This window comes from Cataglyphis hispanica, chromosome 19 (genome assembly GCF_021464435.1).
Source record: "Cataglyphis hispanica isolate Lineage 1 chromosome 19, ULB_Chis1_1.0, whole genome shotgun sequence".
Classification (NCBI taxonomy): Eukaryota; Metazoa; Arthropoda; class Insecta; order Hymenoptera; family Formicidae; genus Cataglyphis; species Cataglyphis hispanica.
The window spans coordinates 2,630,369-2,648,310 of record NC_065972.1 but is presented as its reverse complement, the minus strand read 5'-3'; the positions used below and the strand labels follow the sequence as shown (position 1 = coordinate 2,648,310).

Genomic DNA, 17,942 nt, shown 5'->3' with positions numbered 1-17,942 from the left:
AAAAAGGAATTGTCATCGTCCGGGTGGCTGCAACCACCCTTGTAACCGCGCCGCGGATATTTTCTTCCTCCCTCCCTCCCACCCACCCCCTTCGATCTTCCTTCCTCCAAGTCCTCTCCCCCTTTCTTTCCTCTATGCTCTCTTTACAACCACTGTCATTTGTTTTTACGTTTACTCCTCGTCGTTCCTGAAAATCCTTCGCGAGACCTGCCGCGCTGCGAGATTTCGTCGAGAAAACTGGGAGAGATAGAAGGAATGAACTATATATATATATATATCTCGAGAGAATGAACTATAAAGCTCCTTAGGTGCTCTCCGGGAATCTGAATGATTTTTTTATAACATGAAGATTCGTTGAAAGTAGAGCTCTAATAATAACCATCGTGCATGGTAATCTTCGTTAAAAAGGACTTGTAGCAATTTACATATCGACCATCAACTTAAGAATAATACTAAAATAAGAAATAGAATAATTAATAATACTAAAATATATGACGGATTTAATTATATATAAAAACTACACGTATAATTTCCCTTCGTAAAGACAGATTCTCCTCAATTATATCTTTACTTTCGAATCGCCGTAAATAAAAGGAATGATCGTTACTCACGGATCGTAAAGTTGGTGGGTTTCACGATCTTCGGGCAGACCCTGAAGAGCCCGAGCTTGAATCTCACGCTGACCACATTGGCGTAGTTTCTCGGTATATTCGGCAAGGCGAGTTTCTCCTCGGTATGGAGCCAAGTCGGGCCAAGAAGGGCGACGCTGAGGGCCGCGAGGGCGGCGAGGCCGCATACGACGCCGCATCTGGTCAACGCGATACCACCTGGACCACCACCCGAGCAGCACATCTTCGTTTCCCCGAATGGTGGTGACTCAGGATGACATCTCTCAGCGAATCACCTGCGCGACGCGAGAAGGGCACTTCGATTCGTCCCCGCGCCCTGCATATCCGCCGACTCTTCCTCGAGCTGATCTCTCTTCTCTCGAGATGTATATTTATCGAAACAATTTCTTATTCAATTTTTTTTTTTTTCAAGTTTTCGCCACACGTGCCAGTCTTTCGTGGATTTGCAGTCAATTTTTATTCTTTTGTTTCCCGCACACTCTCGCGATTATAGGTTCTTTACGCGTTCTTATTTTCGACGAATTTAAAGTCAATTTTTCTCACGCAAAAATCAGAAAAGAAATTATCGCGCATTACGATCTATTCTTTCTTTTTAATTTTCAGAATAAAAGGTATGAAAAGGTGGAGAATTCAATATCCAAAGAAATATCCTATATATACTTATACGCTCGCGAATAACTCGTAAAAAATACCGTAGCGATGCAAAAAGAAGATGCTGAATTCTTCTGAAAGGGATGGCGGCCGTTAATGGATTTCTCGTTATGTGGAGAAACCATTAAAACGCGCGTTTGCTCACTCTCGAAGAAATTAATTCCGATTGCCGTTATCGCGGACGGTTTGAAAAATAAAGCAAAAAGATGCGAGGGGAGAGCAGGGAGGGAGGGAGGGAGGAAAGAAAAAAGGGCGGGGGAGGTGAAAGGATGAACCGCCATTATCGCTACCGCGTTTTCCGCATCGAGGATAGATGAGAGTCTCCGATTTATTTTTTTCCTTTTTTTTTCAATGATTTTTTTCACTTTCGTCTTCTCGCGTACGTAAATAATTCTTTTTTCCCCGAGAGCGGGCGTCATCAATTTAGAATAAAAATTTTCGCGATCCTAATCTTGACGCTCTCATCCGAAAAGGAAAAGAGTTTACGTCACGTTTTCGCGAATAACCGCGAAAAAAATGCTCGGAATATTTCGCGATTTTCCCGCCGAGGCACGAAACCAGCTCCGAGAAACGTATCTCCCATTGACCGGCGAGTCGATAAAAACCTCCCGCCGCCGACAACGAAGTAATAGCAATAATCGCTTCCGGTTTTTGCCTCCAACAAGCGGTCGTTTAGCCGGCGAACGAAAAAAAAAAAGAAAAAAAGAAAAAAAACAAACGGAAGTATCGTTTTGCGGCGCAATGTCTATATCGACGTGACCCGTAATACGCGCGCGCGATTTATATCCGCTGCAGATGGCAGTTGCAATTACAACGTCATTCTTTTACTTTCGATCTAATTAATTGAAAAACGGCGTACGAGAGAGGTGGACGGGGGATCGGGGGAGAGAGAGAGAGAGAGAGAGAAGAAGAAGAAGAAGGGGAGGTAAAGGTGCGCCGGCAGTTTCAGAAGGCCCTCGAGAGATTTCCGGTTCTTGTTAGGAAGGAGTTTCGAGTGCTGCTTAAGTCTGTTCCGTCTCTTTTTCTCTTCGATCCCTTGTTCCTTCCCAGCTTTCCTCTTCCCTCCCTCCCCTCCTGCCTTCCTCCTCCCCCGCATCTCGCGCCTCCTCCCGAATATCACGTAATTAAAAGTTCGAACCGACCGCGATTCACGCCTGACTGAAACCATCCTATCCCCGTCCGACACTTCCCGCATTACTACGTAATCTAAGAGAGGAGGGGCAGGGAGGGAGGAAAGGGACTTACAGTGTGCTCCTTTCTTTTTTCTTCTCTCCCCCTCTCCCCCCCACCCCCACCCCTTCGTCCTTTTGTAATTACTCCTTCTTGAGAAGTTTGGCTGATCGAGAGACCAGAAATTCTACGGCGAGATTTCTGCTCTCTCGCGGCCCGTCGAATAACGGAGGAAAATTCTGACAGTTCAAAGTTATTTGTCAATCGTTTCCTTCTCGATGCGAATGTAACAAGTACGCTGATTAGCATGTATTACGTTCATTTATTTATTTATTTATAAGATTGTATTAATAGTTTATCTATAATGCGATTTTAGTCTGATAAGAATGTACTTGGTGTAAATGAAAAACATATTTTAAATATGTTCTAATGTGTGTGAATCCGTTTATGATATTATTTCTTCTCTATTATGTCGATATTATATAAATGTATATTTTCAAGAATTCGAAAAAAAAAAAAAATAAAATAAATAAAACGTTAGAATGAATTGCCAACCTCATCGGAGGGTTCGGAAAAATCCATCGACACTTCCAACGAGCAGCTTCTGTCAACCCAGTCTGTTTTTCCGCGGGCGCATCCTGGTGTCGGAATATCCGGTCGAATCGACACCAGGAACGCGACGATCATCGATCAAAGTGGTTGCGGACGTTGTGTCCGCACCGTTCTGATCGTATACGCGAACGAGCGAGCGTCCACATCTGTATTTTTTTTTTCTCTGTTCTCTTTACAATGCGGAAGCGAATCATGGTTCGACGTTATGCCGAGCTTTTCATGTCTATGATTGTTGAATGTTTCCGGAGAGATGAGATGAATAAATAAATTATATCCGCGAGCCAACACTTTTCTTTCTTTCGAGAGAGAGAGAGAGAGAGAGAGAGAGAGAAAGAGAGAAAGAAATGGAGAAAATATTTTGAAAAAAATTTTTTAGTGCAATGCGCAGCTGAAAATTTGTTAGTTACCTTCAATATCCAATTATCACCTGTACATTTAATGTATTGGCTTGATGTATGAAAAATGTACATGAAAAATTATATGAAAAATTATATAAAAAATAAATTTTTATCGTTTACTTGCATTTCTGAAATTTATTTCGCTTTATTTTTATTTTCAATCCCTTTAAAAGGCGAAAGCTTCCCGATATATATGTCGATATTAAAATATATATAAACTCTACTTATAGTTTTTTAAACTCAGTGCATTTGCCGTTATATATGCCGTCCCCTGTACGCCCTATAACATTAACAAGCAGGCATACAACCGTACTAATTAAACTCGATATTAAGCGCGGCTCGATTTCAGCCCGGAACCGAGCCACCGTAAAATCGTGCGAGAACGAGCGCGGCGATTTTTACGGTTTCCGCGTCGCGACGGGTGATTTCCGCGTCCGCGAGCTCTAATCAAACTCGACGCGACGCGACGACGGACCGGGAAAAAGAGTGTTCGTTAAAATCCCGACGCATTCGGTATCCGCGCCCAGTTTCCGCGACGAGTCTCGCCAAGAGCTGCAGAGTAATTTCGGTGTCGCTCCTGCGGATTTCCCCGGGATAAAAAAAAATAGACCCGAGTGCGAAATTACAAATTACGCGTTTTTCAATTAAAAAACTGCAACTTGCATCCGCCGCAGGAAATGCCGGCGTGACCTGAAAATTTCAAAGTCTCCATCGCGAACGGAAAATCTAGAGAAAGAGAAGGAGATAGATAAAGAGAGAGAGAGAGAGAGAGAGAAAGAGAAATGCAATTTAAAACGATTGCATCGCACGGAAAAATATTTGCCCCGCGCAAAACAATTCCTGTCGCGCGAGAAAATATTTACATTGCATTAGAATGATTTCGCGGTGCACAAATGTTTTAGCGCGTTTCCGAAAGGGCTCGCAGTTGCGGGCGTAATTTTTAAATGTCAAATAGAGGTAGAAGATATCCCGCGTGTAATGTATAATAGATTTTTTTGCGTGCGACAAATATCCCTCCCATATAATGCGTGATTTTTTTAATGGAGCATGTTCATGTGAAACGAACGCATTTTGCATTATAAATGAACATCCTTGTTATCTCGGTACGATTTTAATTTCATATTTTGCAATTTTAATTCAAATTTAATTTGAGTATATATATATATATATATATATATATATATATATATATATATATGTATATAATTTGTGTGCTCTTTTTTCCCTCCACCTTAATTAATAAAAACGATTAATATAATAATGTAAATTAATACAATTATATATCAAAAAATTCAAAAATTGTATCGCCACGGAAATACAGGGGCGAGATGATAATTGGATTTGAATTCAAAACTTCACGGGTCGTTAAAAAAAACAATATAAGATCGTATACACAATTAGAGTGCAAAAACATTTAAAGCTTCGTACGTAACGGAACGGGTGGAGAGGGATCGAAAACGCAATTCGCGGCGAGCGTTTTCGCGTTTCACGCGGACCACCCCGTACATATGACTCTTTGAAGTCATTACCGGCGTGTCAGTGTCAGACGACTAACCACCTCCCCTCCCACCTCCTCCCCGCCCCGCCAACTACCGAGCGGAAAAAGCGGAGAGTGCCGGGCGCGCGCGATATTTTTCTACTGTCACGAGCGACCGCTCGTCCCAAATCCTGGACAGGACCAGTAGGGTCCTGGCGAATAGCGCGCGAATCAGGGTGTGTTCCGACCGCGAGATTATATGCGGGGAAAATTCGAGGTTCATCCTTCCAAGGGTATCCGTGTCTAAGGATGTGCGAGGGAGGAATAAGGGTGGCGCGAATATAAGCGCAGGAGACATTTAATAATAGTATATCATTAATAATGATAACGTATATAAAAGAAATATTTTTTAATAGAATGTGTTTTTTTAGAGTTCTTCAAACACGCGCCTCTCGATGATTTCAAGATAAAATATGGAGATAAGGTATACGATAAAGCGAGCTTGCAGGAGAATATAAAAATTCCAGAATTCAATGAGATTGAAATACTTTAAAAGTCAAAGTATACAGGAAATATCAAGATTTCGATATCGACAACTCATGATATAGTACGTGTACAATACAAAGTTGACGCAAAATTTCAAGTCAAACGTAAAAGGATTTAAGAGTTAAGATGGACTTGAAGAATAAAGATCTAAATGCGAAAATGTTTCACGTCAAAATCGAAGGAAAAAAAATTTGTATGAAAATATGAGAACAGATTTATAAATTAAATATTTACTCCAAGGATTTTTGGAGAATCAAAAATCTAAATGTCAAGGTACCTAAGATTTGAAAGAAGATAAATGCGTGAAATAAATCTTCATTAATTTATATCATGAATTTATTATCATGTAAACAAGTTTTTGAATTCAAAAAATAGATAAGATGGTAATTTTTTAAGATTACAAATCTTAAAAAGAAATATTTCAAGGTATAAAGAACAAGCGATTGATCTAGGATTATGCACTTCGAAAAAAGAGAATTGAAGAAAATTCGAAATGATATAAAAGCTGCAGGTAGTCGGCAAAAGTATTTGAGAAAAACTGAGAGAAATGACTCAATGTAAAGTCGAGTGATCGGCTAATATTTAAAGGATACGAATCAAATCAGGTAAAAGATCCTCCGGTTAGAGATACAAGTAGAAAATATGAAAATCACAATAGATCCAAGACGATTCAAATGCATCCGCAAAACGATAACATAATTTCGATATCATCGATATTATATTTTCCGCATCTTTATCCAATGACACCGTTCGCGGTACTAATGAGCCGTAATAACAACCGGATTATCCCTCATGATCAATCTTACTGGAAACGATCCCGCAAATTACTGTGATACGAAATTACTGGGATATCGTCGCGGGAGCCAATCACGTCGCTACACCGCAGACACCGTGGTTGATGAGGGATCTAAGGATTAGGAATACACAGAACTACGAACTCATCTTCGAGGATTCTGGGGAGGGGGGGGGGAGGGAGGGATCTCTAAGGGTAGCTAGCCCCGGATATTATCGTTCCTCAATAGCTAACAATCCATTCTCGAAATTAAATTATCGTTCGCGATAAATCTCGTAGAAACCGATTCGAGGATTCAACGTTCAACTTTTTCCGCGATCAATGACGAAAATTTCAGACAATTTAAACCCACCTCCAGCAGAATATATATAATTGTAAGTGGCTTTTCGTCATTCAAAAAAAAAAAAAAAATCAACAATATCAACAATTCACGTTACTCATTATCCCCGATAACCAATCAGAGTTCACTGGCGCGATTAGGAGCAGAGTCACGTCGCGAGTAACACACGTGCCTCTCGCGAGAAAAATCTTGGTGATCTTGCGCGAAAATTATCCGGTGACTCGATGATAACGACGCGGCTCGGCGTCGCGACGTAGAGAGCCTCGACTTCTCACGTTCGATCCGCCCGGCGGCCCGAGGCGTACTGGCCCTTCGTAAACGTGGTGCGCCTCCGCCGAGCGGTGGGCGAGCGTCGCGACGGAAGAGGGCGGAAGCGGCGCCGAGAGGGTGGATGAGAGAGCGCGACGAGCCGAGGTGGGGGGGGGGGGTGGGTGGCGAGGGGGTGAACGTCTCGTATCACCGCGATTTTCGACCACGGCTTTTCACGTAGAAATTCGCCACGCGAAAGCAACACGCACTCGAGAACGATTCGACTCTGATTTTGAGCCTTTAGATAGAGGAGCAAGCCAGAAATAAGATAAAGAATTTAAGGAATTTAAGAGCCGGTGAATTTTGCAGCAATCACAACTGTAAGATGTACCAGCAGCCAAAGTCTGAGGGTATACAGGATGTTAAATGAGAATCGCGAGTAGGGAGTCTAAAATTTCGAGATAAGGGGGCTAAAAGTTGGAAGGAAAAGTTGGAATCCGGAAGTTGAAGTTGGAAAATAAAAGTCGAAATTTCGATGCTGGAAAGAGTAAATGGGCGAGAAAGTATTTGACCGTTAAAAGATTTTTTTCTTAAACTCTGAATAGATCGCCTACAATCACGTTTATATAATCACTTACTTCCGGGATTTAAGTTGCCTAAAAGAGTCTATAAAAATTTTTTAAAAATTCTAAAAATTATTTAAAAAAAAAAAAAAACAGATCGTCGCGAGAAAGAAAAGTTTCGGGATAAACGAAGGGCGAATTTAGGGCGATAATAAAATAACTCGTCCAACGTAAGCGAAGACGTATGTGTTCCCCCGGGAAACGCGAGTCTCTTTCTTCCGTCCCCCTGTCTCTCCGCAAACGTTCGGCGAGAGAGCGAGATTATAGAACGAGTTATTATCGATGTCGCGACGTTTATTATAATAAATGGCAGCGCGACAAAACTTTTCTCGCGGAATCTCTCGCGCATCCCTCACATCGGGGTCCATTCATATTGGATTTTGATATGGATGTTCCAAGTCAATTTTAAAAGAGATCTCCATTTACTTTAACTTTCTCTGCCATCGATAATTGACGTATTTAACGATACGCGTATCGCGTGTGAAATTTAGCAGTATTTCAGAAATATTTAATTCATTTTTTTTTTTTTTTCGTTACAAATGAACAAAATATCGATTTGACAGAGCGAATCCTCAAATAACATTTCTCTGCATTAAAGTATGTATGTTTAGTGAATTATAAAGTCTAAAAATAAAATTATAAATCAAGTTTATCCTCTCCTTTAAAGGGAGAAAATAAACAAAAATTTATTATCAGTGAGATCTGATTGACACAAAATTTTTAATATGTATATAGCTGTCTAATATTTCGATGTAATAACAATAACTATTTTCGTTAGGCTTAATTTGATGTGTATTGTACAATATTAAGCGCAAATTTTGGTTTTAAATATATATATATATATCTCTTTGTAATTGACACACTATTTCATGGATTTTCAATATGCGTTAAATAGTTCTGGCGGATACGAGGGGAGAAGTCATATTTATCATATATATATATATATAATTAATTTAATTTGCTGTCAGAGTACATGGTTTATTTAATTAGTTATTCGTTCGCAATACGCGTATATGTGTGTGTGTATCTACGCGATGACAGATAGCGCGATGTATCAACAATCATCAAGGTTTATATCACCAATTTATGTGCAATATTATTTTGAAATAAAGAACTGGCGCATTCCTCGAATTTTTCCCACTTTTTTCTACATTTTTCCGAGATACCGATATAAACAACGAAATATCGCCCCCCCTACATTCTTAAGCTTTATACTTTTCCTAGGCATTCTTACAGTTTCCATCTGAAGATTCCACGATTTTTTGTGTCTGTTGCCATCTTTATTCTCGTATTCTCAAATTGCCGAAAACTTTATGCATAAGCAAAGACTTTGAACGCGGACTACGGTATTATAAAGGATCCGGAATCCGTGCGTGGGGAGCGTAAAAGTTTACATAGGATTTTGATAAAGAAAAGTCAAGAGAAGCCAAATTGCGCAAGTGCCAAAAATTTCAAACTCCGCAGTCGTGCAAAAAAAAAAAGAAGATGAGACAAATGAGTAAACCATCGATAAATCCGAAGGCAGTGTTCCAGTGTGTGCGTATATGTGTGTGTGTGTGTGGAACGTATATCCGGCGGACGTTATTAATTCCTAATGAGCAAATAATCGACGGAAACTTTCTTTAAACTTCTTTAAAGTCGTTTTTAGAAAGCTGGAAAATTAACTGTGGAAATTTCCACCCGCCATCCTCCGCGGCGATGTATTAAACAATTTAACGAGTCGACATCTGCGACGGTTATTATCGCGCAATTATATGAAACGCGCGCTCCAGTTTGCGTTACGAACGACACAGCATAATCCTCTATCTCAGGATCTAAGGATCGGCAATCAGGGATTTATATATCACGAAGTGGAATTAAACGAAACTCATTTGCCTGATGGCTTTATAGCATTTCTGTTAAATGTATTCATTTCTCGTTCGAAAAAATTCAAGATATATATTTTTTTTTAAATTAAAAATATAACACAATACATTATAATAATATAAATAAAATACACAGAAATAAATATATCTATGTGCATGATATTTACATCGTTATAATATAAAATTTAATTATCCGTGGAAGAGTGAATACTTTGAAACTATGATAGCTTAGGATCTGGGAATATGGGATGAGAAGAATTCTGAGGTAGTCCATTGCATAGAGAGGGCTATCAGGAACCGAAGTCTAAGAAGCGACGAAGCGCTGACGTTTTGTTATTCCTAAGGCTTGACTTCCGGTAAGCTCGTCGGCGAGCTTCTCGGCACGTTCTCATCGCAAACAAACGTTCTCTTCCGCTGCCGAGGTGAGAACCGAGGGGGCTGGCCAATACGTGTATCGACCATACCATCGCGCCCGAACATTTATGATAATCGGACGTTTAACTCGCTTACGTATACGCTCGCTTGTGGCCGCGAATGACGGAGCGGAGATAAGTAATCCTGAATATACAATATTCAAACTTTGAGACAGCGCTTCGCGGACTATACGTCAAAAATTATCTCAAAATCATCTCAAAATTTTCGAGATAATAGATCGTCGATAAATTTGAAATTTTAAGAGAATACGAGAAATTTTCTTTTTACAAAAATATAAAACATTGTTTGCAATTTTCGTGATGCAAAGCTCGACACATGATGGAAGCGCAACTGAAAACATCCAAAATCACCAGCTTTCAAATCGGTAAGCGTCATTATTTTTCGGTTGTCGAGCCCTCCCACTTCCTGCGAATGCAGGTATTTCATCTATGAAACGATTAATCATTCTCGCCAACCCTCCGATTTTTGCCAATGTGGTCACACAGTGTGTCGAATCGACAGATCGCGGACGTCGCCCTGGAAGGCCAATTTCGAAAATTACTCGCGGATTGGACCGATCGGGGAGGCGGGGGAGGAGGGGGAGGGAGGTAGAGAGCTACCTCGAACTCTCGTCCCTTTCGCGTCGTTGCCGAATTACCGACCCTACGTCCCCTGTGAGTGACGTTATCGCGCTGCATTTGGTGCATTTGATGCATCCGGTGGCTGGGGCTACCGGTGAGGAGGGAGAGGAGGGGGGAGGGGGGGGGAGAGGTGGATGTCTGGCCGAGACAGCCGAGTCAGTGCATTCGATATTCCATATTGCGTCTCTGCTTACCAACAGGTACGCCCCGTTGACTCGCCATTCGTATTCATCTCCCGAACGCGAAGGACGATACAGGAACGATCGAGAAGTCACGCAGCCCGCAAAATCCAGCCATTAGACGTTCGTGCGAAATTCGATTACATTTGCAGTCGTGAAATAAGATAGGGAAAGATCGGAGATGCAAATGGAAAAGTTCATTCAACTTATTATTCATATATATCGTGAGCAAGAGCTTGCAAAGAGATCCACGATACATCTTACACTTTAAGGCTAAAAATTAAATAGTGACAGAAAAAAAATATATATTTCATTATTTTATCATTAAAAAAAAAAAAAATGCAATAATAAAAAAAAAAAAAATTACGAGTAACGTCCTATCCCAAGACGCTTTTAAAATCATAAAAATAGGCGGTAGATTGCGATAGCATTTTATCTACCCGCAACGCGAGATACGTACGCTCGTATGAAGTCTCGGGAATACTCGTCATCCAAACAGAATGGAACGCGCGGCATTGGTAGACATTATAGGGATGCCAGTCTCGGCAGCATGTAAACGAATTTTCGCATCACGTGCAATTCTACGGGTATATTCCTTCCATCTCCGAGCTTCGAGCCCCAGTTGCGAGACTGGTTCTTGCCTCCACCTTCGTCTCGCCCTTTCCTCACTTCGCTTCTTGTTCCAGCACCTCCGTTTCTCCTCTTTTCTCGCGAACTTCTCTCTCTCTTTCTCTCTTCGTTTCTTTTATTTTTAATTACCGGAAAGTAATTTGCTTCGATGAATATTAAAGTACGTTTTGTGAAATATATGTTAATGATATATATTTATATATATATATATATAAAATATAACGATAAGATGTAATGTAAATTTTAGATATAATGAATTTCAAATTGAAATAAATGTAATTAAAAATTTTCATTTCATTAATTATAATATTATTATAATACTATTATAATAAAATGTAAACAAAAATGTGCGTGATTGACGCTTTGTGTAAAATATACATTTTCTTTTACTGCTTTAAAATAATTTACATTTTGCAATTTTTCGAATAATTCGATGATAATCATATTTCTATTTGTGTAAAAAAAAATTTATACAACATTCAAAACTCTCTCTTTAAATATTTATTACATATAAAAATATTATTAAAATATTAAATATTGTTAACATATAAAAAAAAAAAAATAAAAAGAAAGTTCTTTTTACAGAAATGTAATTTCTCGTTGCCGCTATAAATTATAATAATTTTTTATTATAATGTTTTACACCGTGACATGATCTCGTGGTATTTGCTGTCGGCGGTGAAATGGAATAAAAGTACGGAAAAAAGGTCAAAAGAGGAGAAACGCGCGCGAAGAAAAGTAAGTATATTTTGATCTGACGTCTGGATCTAATTTGATCTCGTATCTCTAAAGATGCTCCGTGAATAAAAATTCTGCGGCGCTCCGGTCCGTCGCTTTGGATTTCGAACGATAATACCGATGCATCTCGCACATATATGCATACATCTACGTATATACATATCCGCTGCATCCCCGAGATCGACATCCTTGATCTCCGACCGTGCAATATACGTTTTATTCCCACTCGCTCTCGAGTAGCCATCAAACGGAGACCCGCTGGTTAAATTGAAATCTCGAGTGTTTATCCTTATATTCTACTTTCCGATAATGTAATAATAATTATTTTTTATTACCATAATTATACAATTATTTTTTTATTACCATAATTATACAATTATTTATAATTCTTTATAATTATAAATTTATTATACGATCAAAAAGACAAAATATTATATGTTATTTATATATTTATTAAATGTTTATTATCAAAAAATATTTTACTATGATTTATTATATGCTTTTCATAAGAAATTTTTCATTTAAAGTTTTAATCAAAACTATCATTTAAAAATTCAAAAATTACACTAATAATATAAATTAAAATTTTTTATTTTTATACTCTTTTAAAATTATAAAAATACAATGTCAAACAATGATATTTAATAACGCGCTTAATCAATATCTAAACCGAAGCAAAGACAATTTACAGATTATTATAAATATAATTATTATAAAACGTTCGAATGCAACTAATTGTAAATGTCACAAAGGAATCGAAGCAAAGATTAAAGTAGCTCGCGAGAGGAAGATTTAAAACGCTGCACAAATTATTAATTCGATCATGTGTCTGTGAATGTACGAGTGTATTTACGGCTTAACAGTTTCTCTATTGACTTTTAGTTGAAGATCCGACGACGGGGGGCGAAATGGTGGTGGTGGGGAGGGAGAGGGAGGGATGGAGGGGAAAGGTGGTTTTGTGGGCGCGACAGTCTGTCCCCACTCAATTAGCCGAGTGTACCTGCGGGCTGAGTGTACCTGGTTTTACAGCCGATGCACCTGTAACGTCGAGTAATTAGCCCGCCGCGGGACGCTTTTTGCCCGTTGCATCTTAATGAGGATCTTATCAGAATAATTAGTACAACTGTATCAAAATCTTGATATGCTATAAATATTGAGATAAATCAGACAGTATATAAAATCGATATCTTATATACAATATTTTTGTGTAATATCGCGGTATTTTTCGAAATTTATTTCAATATTATTCGTGTATTATTAATGTATTAAAATCGGTGTTGATATTAATTATATTGAAATTGACACGATGATTCGCTATGTAATCTGAAGCTCTTAGAAAAAAATTTGTATCGGCATTTCGACTCTTTTTTCTCGCTTTTTAATGTATGCGAGAAAAATTATAAACTTTTAATTTAAAAATCCGTGAATTTAAAAATGCGTTTACGAAAGGCGGAGAGAAAAATATTAAAGAGATACTCGTAATATAAATTATTAATTAAACCGTCATATGCGCTATTCGCCAAGGATTTTATAGGAGCTGAAGGATCCTTGGAGAGAATTCTCGAGAGGATCTCCCTCGAGCTCTTTGAAGAGTCGTGAATCGCTACAAAAATGTTCGAGAGTCTCCGAAGGAGGGCTCCAAGGTGAACTCTGCTTCACTAACGCTGAATCGCAAGAGAAGCGTTCCGGGAGGAAGAGCCCGTGCGAGCGGCTCGGCAGGCGGGAAGGGAGGAGGGACGGAGGATTGGATCGCAGCACGTGCCATTGAACAATCAAACAATACGAGGGATGGATGGGGTGTTAAGTGCCCGTCGCTAGGGGTTGCACGGAAAAGCGGCACACTGCTCGGTCCATTGTGGCCTCCTTGTAAACTTCGTGCGAGAATGGTCGGCAAGTAAGGTAGGCGAGGGAGGGTGGGAAGGAGGGAGGGGAGGGTCGGAGGCGATTCAAGGGCTGTTTCTATCCCATCAATCATGGTATTTACGTGCGCGAGCTCGCCCGAGCACAATGCCCGAAAGCTCGTGTCGAAAGGAAAGCCTCGGGTTTACTCAGGGAACCTTCCCCGACTGACCCCCCTCCCCCCCTCCCTCTAACCCCTCTCCGACCTTTCCCTTTTCACAGGCGACCCCCGAACGACTACTCTTCGGAGTAATAATATCCGCGCGGACAATGTTGGTCGAACTGAGCGATGAAAGTTCCGTTTTGCCTGCCTAAAATTATATTTGACGGATCTCTCGCGACCTTGTTTCAATTTTGCGGAATTTCGCTCTCGAGAGACTACTCTTAAGTCTTGAGTAATCGCGGTGACAAATTGTAGTGACATTTGTATAATCATTTACGATTTATTTTGCCATAATTTTAAAATTAAAGATTTATTTTCCGTTCAAAGAAAGTTACAGTTTTATATCGTTGACGTCATTCGAGGCAGAGATTAATCTTTTCGTTTAAGGTCTGAAAAAGAAATGATTCGCGGAAATGACTTTCAACCGCCGAGACCGCAAAATGTAAAATTATTAATGCAAAACAATGTTTTTACGCGAAGTATAGAGAAATTGACTTACACGTGATGTCTTAATTAACGTTCTCGCGCGGCTCGAACGCGAAAGGCACTAAACGCGCTAATGAGGGGTCAAAATCCCGGCGGCTGTCTCGACGATGTAATTGTTGGCATGCCAATACCAATCGTTATGCCGATTGCGTGGTAACCGGATTGAATTAGGGCGAACCCAAATCGAACCAATCAAACCGAATGCCGAATTAAAAGGTACAGTTTGCCATAAATGTAAATGTAGGAAGAGGTTGAGGAAGAGATAATTTTTATCACTCTTTTTATCCGTCACTTTTTTAGACACTAAAAATAGAACAAATTAAAGATATTTCGTGTCTAATATAATTTTTATTTGAAAAAAAAAAAATTCAGATAGAAGGACTGATAAAAAATAGAAAAGAAATTCAGCATTTGAAGGAGAATTGACGCGCGCAGCGTGAAAAAAGAAATAACTTTTTTTCATATGGCATTACGTTATCGCGATTACCGTCCATAAATACGTCAATGAGAGCCCGTTTAATAAACGCCACGCAATATGCGTCAAAGCCGGAATGACGACGGCGATCCCGAGGTTGTTGACGTCGACATCGACGTCGATGATGTAATATTACACCCTGTTGTGTTTAACATCTCACCCCGTGTTATATTAGCGATCATGAGAGCGTTTATAAAATCACGTATAATTCTTATACGCTTTAGATTTCTGCAAAGAAGAAGTGGCGAATCGCTCTGAATAAGAGATCTATGTCCCTTGCGAGTTTTATATAAATAAAAAGAATAATAAAACGATCGTATGTAATTGATATAACTATATAATTGATGTAACTGGTATATAATTGATTATTAAGCTGTAAATATTTTTTGAACTGTATTAAATATAATTTCAAGATTAAAAAAAGAAAAGTTATATGATTTATAATCGCGATGATGATGCACGAGGAATTTATGCTAAAAAAAAAGCTTTAAACAAATATTATAATTAACAGGCTCCCTTTATAAAATTCACTGCTTAATGTTTAGTCGAGTTTGCTGATAATAAATTACGGTTCAATCATGTTTATTTTACCGCGGCATACTATTAATTATTCCCCGACGATTAATTACCTCGACGATTAATTACTCAACATTCCTCGGCTATTAATTATCATTCACGCGTCGAGGTGGCGAACATAATATTGACCGACTTGAACTCTCTCAGCATCTTATCTAAAGCTCTTTTTAGATATTGTAAATATATAACTATCCACGTTCTTAAAAAAGGTTGATTAAATCGGTGCTCGCAAGTATTGTTGCTTCTTTTCCGCGATGTTGATTGATTATTTCGACACGTTGTGTTGGGCCGTGATGGTTGAGTCGCAGCGGGAATGAAGGGATCATCGAAATTTTGGAGGAGGTATTTAATTGCATGCCCTAATCGCGTGTCCTAACCGCGTGCCCTACTCACGTACCCTCTATTCGCGTACCCTACTCGCTGATAGAATGAATCTTTCGTTGGGCCAGTTGGACCTACCTTTCGTTGATCCTGGCCATATTGATTCTGATTACATCTAACCAGAGATGTAATTTCGGCCTCTATCGGAGGTCAATGAAGGAGAAAAATTCCTTCCGTTGCCGGCTCATCGCCGGTGCATGAGCGTAATTTTACGCTCATTTATGGTCGTAAGACATTACGACAGTTTGTCATATGCATTTTAATATAAATTTAATTAATCTAATGCCAAGTTATCAATCATAATTAATTGATGGAAATGATAATATATAACCTTATTATAATATGTAATATTATTTATAATAATATTATATGTAATATATATTATTTATAATAAAAGTATTATTTATAATAATAATAATAGTTTATATTAAAAGAAAATTAATAATACATTTCTTGTGTCTTATATAATTTAATGGATTGATAATTTGGCTTTACATCAATTAAAAACAAAGCTTTTATATAATAATATAGATGGATGGGCTACGAAAAATTAGGATAAAATTGGTGCAATATAAAAATACGTTATTACTATTTTATATAATTAATAAAATTGCTCCTAGCACCTTCTTTGTTAAACATACAAAATAAAATTTATCAATTAAAAAGATATTTTATATTTTTTTCAAATTTTTTAAAAATTTATACTTTGAATATCTACGTAATATATTTTAATATATATTTAAAAAAATCTATTGAAAGTTATTTGATTTAATCTAGCCCATCCATTTTGAGGCAACGGATCTATTTATAATCTACAAGCTACATTTACATCTACAATATTTATGAATCCGTCACCTCAAAATAAAATAAAATTCGTCACTCACCGGCACTGATGCGCAACAGCGGAGATTTGGTCTTGAGACTACGTTGTCTGTAACACACAAATATAAAATCCAAATTATAGCAACGCTTAAGATAATAAATATTTCAAGAAATTATTATTGTAGGCAGCGAATTTTATATCCGATGCGTATAATAATAAAAAGGTATATAAATATGGAATAATTTTATAAATTCTAAAAAAGAAAACTATTTTTTTTTTAATAAAAACTTTAGCATGAATCTCTCTTGTTTAAACTATTCAAATAATGATCGAATCGAATTAATGCATGTACGGGATTTATAATAACTAATATACAAATAATAATACTCACCCTTAGGTTGCTCCGCCGATGCAGGATGCCTTTCCTAGGCCTGCTCCTCCTCTCAGGATGTTAGGGTCGCTACGTTGATCTGTAACATACAAATAGAAGAATTGTAGTAACGCTTAAAATAATTAATATTTCAAAAAATTTATTGTACGCATTGAATTTTATATTCGATGCATATAATAATAAACAGATTAATAAAATAATATTATAAATTTTATAAAAAGACTAATAACTAATCATTTTATATAAAAACTATAATTTAAAAATGGAAACTTTTATAAGATTATAGCTTTTTATATAAAAATCTTTTTCCCTCTAATTCTCTTTTATTTCAACCATATAAATAACAAATAAAAAATCAAATTACGTAATTAATTGCTCAATTTAAATTGCACGTACGCAATTAATAAATAATTAATATGCAAATAAAAAAATTACTTACCACAGGGTGGCTCCACCAGTGCCCGATGCCTCTCCTAGACCTCCTCCTCCTCCTCTCAGATTGGGTCACACGCGCGATACTTTAAACGGCACACCCGCACTTTTATTAAAAAATACTTCCGCACTACATTCACACGCGCGATACTTTGAGCGGCACTTCCGCACTTTCGAATTTCGGTACGATCGAACCCCGTTTCACACGAGAATCATACTGCGAGTCGACAAGTCGGGAATTCACGATTACTCCGAGCAAGGGTTAAGCGAGCAAAGGAAGAAGACGAAATCGATTGATGGAATCGACGCTCAATTCTTGCCCGCGCTTGTTCTCACCGAGGGCCGACTCGAACTTCATTAG

At 38.2% G+C, this 17,942-nt stretch overlaps 1 protein-coding gene across 7 annotated transcripts in view; it reads right to left on the bottom strand.

Moving 5' to 3' along the window:
* The window catches only part of LOC126856578 (uncharacterized), an 87,352-nt gene extending 70,476 nt beyond the window's left edge, over nucleotides 1-16,876 (bottom strand). For 2 of the 7 annotated variants that reach the window (XM_050605206.1, XM_050605210.1), the window contains exons 1-2: nucleotides 6,629-6,902; nucleotides 612-1,354 (exon numbers count right to left, since the gene is read on the bottom strand). In XM_050605206.1, the coding sequence (XP_050461163.1) occupies nucleotides 612-852 (241 nt within the window). In that variant the 5' untranslated portion in view covers nucleotides 853-1,354; nucleotides 6,629-6,902. Of the gene's footprint in view, nucleotides 1-611; nucleotides 1,355-6,628; nucleotides 6,903-11,047; nucleotides 11,271-16,819 lie in introns of those variants that run through there. The other 5 variants (XM_050605208.1, XM_050605207.1, XM_050605209.1 and 2 more) reach the window with 5 other exon arrangements.
* Nucleotides 16,877-17,942: the final 1,066 nt, after the last annotated feature.